Source organism: Micromys minutus (assembly GCF_963924665.1).
Source record: "Micromys minutus genome assembly, chromosome: 15".
NCBI classification, from domain to species: Eukaryota; Metazoa; Chordata; class Mammalia; order Rodentia; family Muridae; genus Micromys; species Micromys minutus.
Window position 1 is genome coordinate 31,802,919 of NC_137984.1, and position 12,263 is coordinate 31,815,181.

General features: G+C 46.3%; 1 protein-coding gene across 1 annotated transcript in view; it reads right to left on the reverse strand.

The window, feature by feature from the left end:
* The window catches only part of GNB4 (G protein subunit beta 4), a 34,849-nt gene that overhangs the window by 14,281 nt on the left and 8,305 nt on the right, over nucleotides 1-12,263 (reverse strand). Inside the window, exons 2-4 of the mRNA XM_080929607.1 lie at nucleotides 7,680-7,775; nucleotides 3,867-3,905; nucleotides 2,152-2,258 (exon numbers count right to left, since the gene is read on the reverse strand). Of these exons, the coding sequence (XP_080785733.1) occupies nucleotides 2,152-2,258; nucleotides 3,867-3,905; nucleotides 7,680-7,736 (203 nt within the window). The 5' untranslated portion in view covers nucleotides 7,737-7,775. The remainder of the gene's footprint in view (nucleotides 1-2,151; nucleotides 2,259-3,866; nucleotides 3,906-7,679; nucleotides 7,776-12,263) is intronic.

The following is a 12,263-nucleotide window of genomic DNA, read 5'->3' on the forward strand; positions in this document are numbered from 1 at the left end:
TAATATATTCAACGCCCTCTCCATTTTTGACCAAGATTATATTAATCTTAGAAACAGCAATAAAATGACTAACAAACACAGGCAAGCATAAATAACAGTGTGTGTGTGTGTGTGTGTGTGTGTGTGTGTGTGTGTGTGTGTGTGTATGTATGTGTGTGTGTTTGTGTGTCTGTTAGCCTGTGGAACTAAAAGATGTATTGACCTGCCGTGCCTGGTGATGTGCATCTTTAATCCCAGCGCTTGGAAGGCAGAGGCGGGCAGATCTTTATGAGATCCAGAGCAGCCTGGTCTACAAATCCGGTCCCAGGACAGCCTGGGCTACTCAGAGAAACTGTATCCAAAAAAAAAATACAACACTCCTTTTGTATAACTCGGTCCTTTGTGGAGTTAGCTGATAAATTTGAACACAGATGTACTTAAGTATTAGCTTATTAACTGGTATCTTACTATTAATAAACAATAAGACTGTGTTTTGGCCAGCAATGGTGAACAGGCCTTGTCAGGTCCAAGGGACACTCCATTTTCCCAAACTCCACAAAGCAGAAGGGACAGATGCCCACCTGTGGTGCCTATCAGCAAAACCAAAGCATGTGCTGGCCTCCAGACTCCCTCAGGATCACAAGTACCTGTCACACATTCCAGAGCCCATGCTAGCCCCTCTAACCTCCTCCCCTCCCCTAAACACCCTGCCCGGCCACTCCCTCTCCTTATAACCCTAAACTGTTTGTCTCTCTCCTCTTCCCCTCTCCCTTGGCCCCCCACCCCCACTCCACCCTCTTCTCTCTGCTCAGCTCCTGCTCCAGGATGCCGGCCATGTTCAGTCTATTTCTTTCTCTTCCTGCTCTGGCTTCTTCCAGGCGCATCTGGCTGCCGGAGTTAACCATACCATGGAGCAGAGATGTCATCAGTTTGCACGTACCTGTAATGCTCGCACTCGGGAGTCTGAGGCAGGAGGATGTTGAGATTGAGGCTAGCTGAAGATACTTAGCAATGGTCTGTCTCCAAACGAACAACCCCTCCCCAAACAAAATAGTTTTACAACATATTTAAAAAGCACATTACTCCTGTAAAGATGGTGTAGGAGACACTTAAAAGAACTGCTGTTATAGAAGGTTTCCTAATCTGCTTAGAAGACATTAAATCACACAGGTAGAATTTAGTCAGAGGAATGCCCTTCTAAAAATACCCCAGAGGGAGCTGGTATGCAGACCAGCCCTGTTAGACATGAGGTGTAAAGGTTATTCTCCGGGATTGACCAGCCATGAGGCCAGCCCCATATCAAAGAACGTTCCTCCAACAGGCGGCAAGGGACAGCATAGGGTCACAACCAAAGTAAAGTCTTGGAATGCCACAAAGCCCCTCAGTTCTCTTGAGAAAAGCATAATTCTGCCAAGTGGCAGACCCTGGGTAACAACATTTTGAAAAAGTATACACTAGCATATGTAAACTAACTCTAGCAACATGCATATTCTTTGCTGTGTAAACGACTAGACTTGCAGTTCGTTTAAAGTATTCAAAGTATAACCTGGGGCCAGACCCGAAGAGATTTAAGGACACAGCATATGTGAAATGCAAAAGCCTAAGGTGGGTCTAAGCTAGTGAAATCTATCCAAGGCCAGCCCCACTCAGAGCATTCGACAAAAAGACGTGTGCTATCTTAAAGAATTTCCTCCTTTATTAATCTCTAAGTGTGCTAAGTGATTTCTCACTGGGAAGGCAAAAACTCTAGAACAAAGAAAGAAATCCTTAAGGTAGTTTCCACTGCTCACTAGACAAAAAGATCTTTCTGAGAAACAAAATTTATTTTTCATATTAGAAATTTTAAAAGCACTTTATTAGCAGGATTATTATTGTATTTGTCTATTTGTGGGCACACACATGGAGGACTACTTGCTAGGCAAACACCTTTATCCAAGAAGCCATCTTGCATGCCCTAAAAGTCCGTGTAAACTTCAAGGTCGAGGACACAGTGACTAGCAAGTAGGAGCCTCTGGGTTTGCTCTGACACCTTAGCATACAGCTCTAAACTTCTGAAGTGTCTGCAACACACAATTCACTGTTGACGCACAGATAAGACTTTCATGAACGAAGGAGATGTAAATAGTTCCTAATGAAGAAACCTGCGGGAGTTTAGCAATGACAGCCACTGACCTGGAATCGTATCCCCAGTGCATGGCGTAGATCTTAGCGAGGTGGCCGCGCAGCGTGCGCCTTGTTCGCATTTGTATTCGACCCACGGAGTCCATATTAGACGTGATCTTGAGAGAGTGACAATGGCATTATTCTTCGCCTTAGACGTGTTAATAGATAAGAAGCAGAAATGAAGTCGCAGCACCCGGATCTGACATAGAAACAGCTGTGGTTCGCTCCGTTCTTGAAAACCGCGATTGACGCGGGTCACCCTTGTGCTGCTGTGTATGACGATGCTTTTTCAGAGGAGGAACAACACACCGACTTCCAAACTAACAAAGCCCCAGCTGCAGGGAAGGAGCGGTCAGGTAGGAAGGAAGGTAAGAGGGCAAGCTGCATCAAGAGAGCTGTCTGCATCGCACGCAAGCCTACAAGTGCTTTAACCATGTACCTGTGTGAGCGAGTGAACTAGTGAGCCAGCGAGAGACAGACAGACATGTTGAGGCCAGAAGGCAACTATGTGGAGCCAATTCTTCCCTTCTATTTTACTCGAATTCTGGGGATTGAACTGAGGTCTTCAGGCTTGAGTGGCAATACCTGCCCTGAAGCCATCTTGCCAGCCGCCATCAAATAGTTTATACACAACCAGAACAGAGGTGGCTTGGGTCTCTCAGCACAAAGCAATGACAAACACTGGAAACTCTCGCCACTCGGATCACTACCCTGCTCACATAGCTGAGAACCCACAAGTATGGGGACATAAGATGTTTTGAAAGGGGAAAAAATATGACAGCCACAAAGGGAACCCAGAAATAAATGACCACAGAAGAAAATGTGTAATTTTCTATATGAAAGCCATGGAACTGGATAGATGGTTTAAGAGCACTGGCTGCTCTCCCAGAGGGCCCAGGTTCAATTCCCAGCACCCACATGGCAGCTCATCCAGTTACAGGGGATCTGAGTCTTTCCTCTGGCCTCCAAGAACAGCAGAGATGCAGAAGGTTCGCAGATGTGCCTGTAAGCAAAATACCCACACATACAGAATTGAACAAAAACCTAAAATTTGTTTTAAAATGGGGAAAAAGGAAGGCAGTTGCAGCTTGTGGGGAAGTCTGGCTGTGAGGCAGCCAGGGCTGGTGTGCTGTGACCCGAAGTCCAGGCCAGAACGAAGGAACACCGAGTCTATCTGGAGCCTGCCTGTGTCCTTGCTACCTGTCAGAAAGGAAAGGTGAGCTCAGGGCAGTGAGTCATGAAAACCAAGGCACAGGGATCTCATCGAGGGACACCAGACTGTGGCCTCCAAGGCAGCACAGTGTGTGGGTGGCACAGGACATTCAGATTAGAGGTCAGAAAGTTTGACACTGAGTTCAATGGGGCCAGTGAGTGGATATCTTTTGGAGTCATAAATGAAATTCTGATTTTCCTAAAACATAAGAAAGGAAGAAAGCCAGTTTGATACACGTTTAGTGTAAAACATAATGTTCTCAATAAAGTGAACAGTATTTACCTAACGAAATCTTCCTAAAATTTACCATAAAAAAATACAATCAGCGTATATCAAAAAGATTGAAAAAGTGCTTAAAGATAAGGCTCTACAAGATGACTCTGCGTGTCTCCACTGTGCTTACTGCCCAGACTCCTGTTTCGGCAGTGTGTTTGTGACAGCACCTTCAGTGATGTCACCAGCACCGAGATACTTCATGCGAACTGCTGGCATGACCTGGGGAATGCTTTACCTGAACCAGCGTGGCATCGTTGCAGGCCTTCCGAGCATCCTAGAACAAAGAAGGGTGGAAGCTTGTTAAGACGGGACCCTTAGGACAGGGCAGGCTTCTACCTACTGAAAATTAACCCTACTGTACCACATCATCTTTAAACTTTACCTAACATAAAGGGAGCCATTTTAAGGTATATGATTTAATGATTTTCCTGTACATTCAGATTGGTATGTCTAGGACATGTCTTCCATGTCCATCTGTCTGTTCTCAAAGAAACACCGTCTACCTGGTTCCCTTTCTCTGTATGCCTCAGCTTCTCCTTCCCTCCTCTCCATCTCTTCTGTGTGGACTCGCCAATCAGACTCCTGGTGTAACAATCTCTCATCAAAATGTTTGCCAACTTTTAGATTAGGTTGTCTTTTTGTTGTCCAGATGTAATAGTTCTTTACATATATACCTGACTCTTACAAAAGGTACAATCTTCAAATATTTTCTCTGATGTCGTCATAGCCCTCTTCCTTTTCTTGATAGAGTTTTAAAAATATTTTTTTATTTATGCATGCACGTACATTTGCAGAGGCCCGGGGGGGGGGTGGGGTGGAGGGAGTGTGTGTGTGTGTGTGTGTGTGTGTGTGTGGGAATTGCCTGCAGAGGTCAGGAGAATGTTAAATCCCAGGAGCTGGAGTTGTAGGTGAGTTGTGAATCCCCTGATGTGAGTGCTGGGAACTAAACTTGGGTCCTCTGCAAAAGCTTTATATATTTTTATTTGATGAGATACAACATTCTGGGTTTTTCCCCCCTGTTTGTTCTTGTCTTTCTGATGTCATACTTAACTGTGGGAAGTGGATAAAGTTCTAAAAGAATGTTTATTATTGACATGAACATGACATGTCAGACACCATGCCTCAGAGCCATGAGAACAGCAAGGCCTTCCCTGGCTCAGGTTCAGAGGACTGGTACAACCTTTCTCCTGGTCTGAGTGTGGGTGTTGACAAATGGTTGACCTTTACCTTAAACCACTGTGTGTGTGGGAAAACTTTAACCACAGTTTCCTCCTCCTGGCTGCCCACAGCCTGCAATGGCTTCCCTACAGAGACCTCCTACTGATCTGAGCCTCCCACTTCTCCTTGGTGCTGGTGACATGTCTGCAGAGGAGCACATGGCCCACCTGGTCCCTCTTCTGTGAGTATGCCTGCCATCTTCATATTTGTCACCCAGTTACATCGATCCCCAGGCAGTGTCCATGACAACTATTTCCTAACCCGAGATCTACCAGGTTTACTTCAAAGAGTTTTACATCTTAAATTTGTTCTAAATTTCACTTGTATATGTGTTCTGTCTAAGCGTGACTGTATACAGTGTGCATGCCCGGTGCCTTCAGAGGAAAAGAGGGCACTGATACCCTAAAAATGGAGTTACAGATGACTGGGAGTTATCATCTGTATGGGTGCCAGGAGCTGAACCCAGGTCTTCTGGAAGAGAAGTAACTTCTGAGCCATGTCTCCAGCCTCAGAGAGCTAAAACTGTAAGCATGCTGTGTTCAAGCAACTGTGACTGTTACCATTAATAAACACTCTTAGGTGTGTAGGTCCAGTGCACAGACATCTATTTTTATTATTATTATTGGTGCTGGGATGGAGCTATGAGCTTTGCATATATTAAACACAGGTCCAGCTACTAAACTACACCCTTGTGTACAGGAAAATAACTTTCTCTGTTAAAAGCGACAGGACTTCAGTCCCTGGGGGAACACCTTCTGTTGGCTGTTCCTCATCCTTCCTTTTTATTTTCGTCTCCTTTCTCACAGTATCTAAATCCAGAGTATTCTTTGCTTTCACAATGTCTTGAGCAATGGTTTTCCACCTTCCTACTGAGGTGACCCTTGAACACAGTCCCTCATGTTGAGGTGAAAAACAGCCATAAGATTATTTTCATGCTACTTCATAATCGTAATTCTGCTAGTTAGGAATCGTAAATATCTGTGTTTTCTGATGACCTTGGGCAACCCCTCTGAAAGGGTCATTCAACCCCACAAGGGATTGCGACCCATAGGTTGAGAACTACTCGTCTTAAAATAGCTAATTATCAATACTGGCAAGGGTCCCCACATTGCAGGTTATCAAGGGTTTTCCTGAAGTGACGGTTTGAATACGTCTGGCCCTCACTGACACATGTATTTGAATGCCTGGCCTACCCCGGAGTGGTCATGTTGGAGAAAGTGCATCCCTTTGGGAGATAGGCCTGAGCTCAAGCTGTGTGGAGGAGAGCCTCCTCCTGGGAGAGCCTCCTCCTGGCTGGCCGTGGATCCAGTCTACTGGCCTCCTCTGGATCAAGATGTAGAACTCTCAGCTGCCCCTCCAGCACCATGTCTGCCTGCATGCTGCCATGCTTCCTGCCATGACAATGGACTGAACCTCTAGAACTCTAAGCCAGCCCCGATTAAATGTCTTTTATAAGCGTTTCCTTGGTCATGGTGGCTCTTCACAGCAGTGAAACCCTAAGACAATGCTTTGTTCTGCACTGGTACTTGTAAATGACTTTCTCACTTTTACTTTCCTCTGTGAGAAGAGGCAGGTAGCTGCTGGGCTACTCCCAGCCCAGCATCCTTGCTCCACCTGCTGAGAGGCTTTGATTACTGTGCTCCCATTCCTAGTTTTATTCCCCTGATACTCCCTGGTTCCTGAAAGGTAGTGTCTGCCCACTGCTGCCTCTTAAAGCTCTTCTTGTGACTCATTTACAGGCCCCTCCCATGGTCGCTCGCCTGCAAGCGCTTGGCAGCCCTTCCCTGTCTAGAATGACCCAAAAATCTAAGTATCGTTTTTGTTTTTGAGGTAGACCAGGCTGGCCTGGAAGTCAATATGTAGACCAGGCTGGCCTTAAATTTAAGATTCTCCTGCCTGAGCCTCAGCAGAACGTTGCAACCACAGGCCTGTGCCAGCCACCAGGGGCAGCATTCTAAATGGTTTTCTGTTTATCTGTTCCTTCTTGACTGTGTACTTCAGTTCACATCCAAGACTGAAACCTATCACATCTGTCTTTTACCGTTATGGTTGTGCAACCTAATACTGTGAAGATACGTTTCTCACGTTGTAACACCTGCCTCATGTATCCCAGCAAAAATCTACAATTCTCAGTGTACGAAGAGAATGTTTTAAATGTTTTCCACTGGCGTATAACAGCAATGGGTTCCATCACAATTTCATCTGGGCAGATGTTTTGGTACTATACCCCCGGTGGCCCTTCTTGATCTCTCTCGCCGACCCTTCCCGGATGAGGAGTCATCATCACACTTGTCTCTCGGCTACACTGGGCATTCTATCAATTTTTAAAGTTTGACTTTGTTGGGGGCAGGAAGGCGGCATGCTCACCACCGCACAGATGTGGAGGTCAGATGACAGTGTTTGGGACTTGCTCTCTCCCTCTCCTGTGTGAGTCCCAGGGATGGAACCCCTGTCATCAGGGTTGGCAGCAAGCACCCTTACCCTCTGAGCCACCTCAACAGCCCTAGGCATACCAGCCATTTGTGCCTTTGCCAGTCAGGGTGGCTGGGACGATTCTGGGAGTGTTATATAGAAGCGTAACAACAACCTCATCATCCCCACGCTGTTTCCTCGAGACAGTGTCTCACCCAGCTCAGGCTATCTACCAGAGGTTAACCCTGGGCTTCAGAGTCTCCTGTCTCACAGCTAGCCCAGGCTGTCTCACTTCTAGCCTCATGAATGAGTTATTATGTAGTGACCGAAAAACTGATGAAGTTTATCACACAGTGAAACTTTACACACTGCTGTCACGGAAGCAAGCAGCGAAGCCTCAGCGTGGAACATTTCCTACCTGGATCTGATTCCGGAGCTGTTCAGCCTCCTGCCTCAGCTGTTCCAGCTCACTCATCCTGTGTGGCGGTTTCCCTCAGGGGTCTCAAGTGAAGAGCTGAGGGAAGAGGGGAGGGTCAATCTTCGTTGTATTTTAAATCCACAGTACACTGCTGTCCTTCCAAATGTAAATGAAACAACCCACTGCATGGGGGCACTTAACCCTGTGTAATGGATAAACACCCAGATTACTTATAGGGCGACTTTATGCAGGAGTGTGGCATGAAACTGTCCATACCAACATGGAGTCAAACCTTCCATGGCAGAGGTGTCCGTACACACACACACACACACACACACACACCGACGCACGGATACTCAGAGACAAACTCTCTGTGAAGGACAGCCCGCACACACATATGCCCATGAAGAATTACTCAGCAGTTTTTGTGGTATCCCACATAGGCCATCTGCACGTGGCCAGCCAGGTGAGCACTGCTCTTTGTCTCCAAACAGCGAAGACAGACATCCCTCCTTTGTTTCTTTCCCCCTCTCCAGCTTCTATTTCCTTCTCCCCTTTCCTTTTGAGACAAGGTATCTCTCTGTAGCCCAGGTAGACCTGGAACTCATGTAGACCAGGCTGGCCTTGAACCGGGAGACCTACCTCCCAGAGTGCTGGGATTAAAATCATGCACCACCACCACACTCCCTACCCATGCTCTCAGCCCAACATCCTCAGATGCCACACACAGTGCCCTGGATACCTATCACTTGCTATTCTAGGAAAACCCTGTGCTGGGAGTGTCGGGTCCAAAGGAAACTTTGGGACAAACTTCTTGCTAAGGGTACTGCTTATTGGCACAAGCTGGCCAGCCTCCAGGCTCACTGGTACCTGCACCTCCTCTCAGCTCTTCTCACACCCCGCTCCCTTCCCCCCAAACTCCTCCAGCTCATGAGCCTCCCTTCTCTCAGCGTCTCATTCCTATACAACCCTATCATTTTGGTCATGAGCTGTCTGGTCCCTTAGACCCCCTCTCTCTTGGCTTTTTCCTCTTTGCTTTATCTTCTATTTCCCTCTTGTCCCCCACCCTATCCCTAGTTCAGTCTGCTGACAATGTTTAGTCTACTACACTCTCTCCCTGCCCTGGATTCTTCCAGATGCCTCTGGCTGGAGTCTCCCTCAGACCTATAAGAAAAACTTCCTCCTCAACTGTACCTTGGGGCGGTCATGTTCTTAATTTACCCATCTGGAGAGCTTGTCTTTCAGTCCCTCATTTTAGGTCAGCAAGGGTCACAAGATAAGGGAGAGATCTTGAGACAGATATTTAAGACCAAAACATAGAGAACTGATAATAGACAGGTTCAGGGAGAGGCTGGCTTGTGAGTTTTTGTTTTGAAATATGGGTCTCACAATGTAAATCAGGTTGGCCTCAAACTCAGAGACCAACCTGACCTTGCCCTCCAAGCACTGAGGTGAAGACATATACCATACCCAACCTGAGTTTGTTTGAATGGAACCTCTGCTTCCACCTCCAAAGTGCTAGGGTGTCAAGGATGTTAAGGATAAGAACAGCCTATGAGTCTGTATGGGTTCATGTATTTGAATGTTCTGTCCCCAATTGGTAGAACTGTTTAGGAAGGATTAGGAGGTGTGGCCTTGTTGGAGTGAGCTTTGAGGTTTCAAAAGCCAGTGCCAGGCTCAGTCTGTGTTCTCTGCCTCAAATTTAAGGATCAGAATGTGAATTCTGAGCTACTGGTCCAGTACTGCCTGCCAACCACTGGGCTTCCCACCAGGATAGTCATAGAAACACCTTCTGAAACTGTAAGCAAGTCCCCAATGGAATGTTTTTGTTTTGTTTTTTAAATAAATTGCCTTGGTGATAGTGTCTTTTCACAAGACAGAAGTAACTAAGACAAGACAGTAACTAAGTAACTAGGACTAAGAAGTAAGTAAAACAGCTTGGATTGCGTTGCAAGCAACTCAAACTTAATATTCCAAAGCTGATCCCCGTCACACCCTATCTCTCCTGTATTTCAGTACATGGTCATTCAATTGCTGTAACCAAGTCCAAAAAACCAAACCAAACACCACCACCCTGGGAATCATTCACTCCATTTCTCTCAGCGTCCCATCAATTCCATCTGCAATCCTATCAGTTCTCGCAGGAGCGGATGGGGTCGGCCTGCCCATGCTGCTATTAAACTTGGCCAAGTCTCCATCCTCTCTCACCTGACCTCTTTTTTCCTGCTGTTGACTCTTCCCCAGTCACGTCTACAGCACACACTTTCAGAATACAAGCCCCACTTCTGTTTTAAATCCTGCAGTGTTTTCCACTCTCAAAATGAAGTTGATTTCTCCCTCCCCCTCTCCCCTCTGTGTGTGTGTGTGTGTGTGTGTGTGTGTGTGTGTGTGTGTGTGTGTGTACTCTTAATTAAGGTTACTATTTGCTGCTGGGTTGGAAGGGTTAATTTGGTTTGTACTTCCACATCACTGTTCATCACTGAAGGAAGACGTCAGGACAGGAACTCTATCAGGTAGGATCCTGGAGATGGGAACTAATGAAGAGGCCATGGAGGAGTGCTGCTTACTAAGCATCTCAAGGCTTGCTTAGTGTATGTGCTCGTAGAATGCAGGACCACCACAAGGGCTGGGCCCTCCCCCATCAATCGCTAATCAAGAAAATGCCCTACGGCCAGATCTCATGGAGGCTCATTTAAGCACCCATCCTCTCACATGACTTTAGACTGTATTTGGGCACCCACCTGCACCCAGTGCTCTCGTTATTGGGGCCCTTGCCTCATTTCCCAACACTACTTAGTAGTCTGTTTCATCCAATAAAAGGTTCTGACCCGAGGCAGGGCCGTTGCTTGATTCTTCACTACAGCTTCAGTGCCTAGAAGCTAACTTGAAATACTTTACGAAATGAAGAAAATTTAAAGAGCAAAAGAAACACAGTGGGAAGAGATAAGAATATGACTGTGTCGGGGAGAAGATGTATCCTTTAATACCACGCCCTACCTACTTTCTTACGGTGTTTGTTTGACTTATTTCCCTTTATCCTCTACACTTCCTATGTGTTAGAAATACAACCTGTAGGCTACAGTATAATCAGCTTCAATATCCTTATGTGGCAAGAATACTTGTTGGTGATGCTAAATCAGAATGATTTCCACAGTTCACAGAGTATAGCCCGATGTTAACCTATCAAATAGGTTTCAACCAATAACTAATTAATCTTTTGAGTTTACAAACTGCATCCTTACCATCAGTAGCTAACCATGTCCAACTCTCTCCCCTTGAGACAGAGAGAAAGAGAGGGAGAGGGACAGACAGATAGGAAGCATATAAGTGCACAAAACCCACACACAAGTGCTACTGCCTGGAATTAAGGGATCCCAGGTGTATCCCACACTCTTGACCTTGGTATTTTTTTGAATGAAGCTGAGTTCGCAGACATGCAGAACTCAAGAATTATGGGTCATGGTGGCTGCCATGACGACTGTGAAGGAAGGCCTGCTGGCTATGCAGCATGCCGTGGGGTCAGTCCCATCATGTAGCCCCTAGCAGGTTGATGTGTGGGGGGGGATGAAGGAGTAAGGTTGATGCTGCAATAGACACACCGGAAGGTAGCGATCTGGGCAATGTCCAGTACTTAAGGAAAGCCTTAGACAGTAGACTAAGCCAGTCGGAAATGTGTGGGGTCCACATGGGCTGCCACCAGCAAGGCTGTACAAAGCCCCCTGCAACTGTCCTCTAAACACACACACACACACACACACACACACACACACACACACACACCTTGAACCTACACACATATGAAAACAAACTCACACACTCATAATGTATTTAAGATATTCCTGCTTTCTTTCTTCTTTTCATGTGGAGCATATATGTGTGTGTGTTTTCACGTGTGTGGGAATTATACTTATCAGCTGTTCAACCCGATTCATTGAGGCAGGCTCTGTCAATCAAACCCAGAGTTTATGGATATGGCTGGTCCTGGCAGCCAGGTTATTCTGAGGATCCACTGAGTCTGCCTCCTGCGGCTGCCTTACCCATCCGATTTATATGGGTTCTGGAGATTTGACCCCAATGCTTAGACAGTAAGCATTTTAAACTCTGGGCTCTCTCTCCAGCTCTCATACATCCCTTCTTAAAAGAACCAGAAATGCACAGTGTAAGCCCCAAAGACTTTCCCAAATGGTGATATTGCTCCAGATCAAACTGGAGCTGTGTGTCACAATTAAGTAAAGACGTGGCACTGAAAATAACACAAGTGAGATCAATATTTTTTAGAAAAGTATCTGATAAGCTCGTTCAGCTGCTACAAGCTAAGTGCTTCAGCACTGAGCATCTGATTCAGCCAATGCATTTTAAACAACTCTCTCACACACGGAGAGCGCCTCGAAGCCTCCTATCAGGTACCTTAAGAGCTGGGCTTCGCCAGTAACAAATACCAGCGGGTGCCAATGAGCCGTTGGAGCCGCACAGAGTAATTGATAAAAGCAATGCAGCGGTGTGATTCAAATGTTCTCACGACACATCTTAAAATATCCACAGAACTTTCACCAAAGGGAGGCATTCTGCAGTCTGTATCATGCC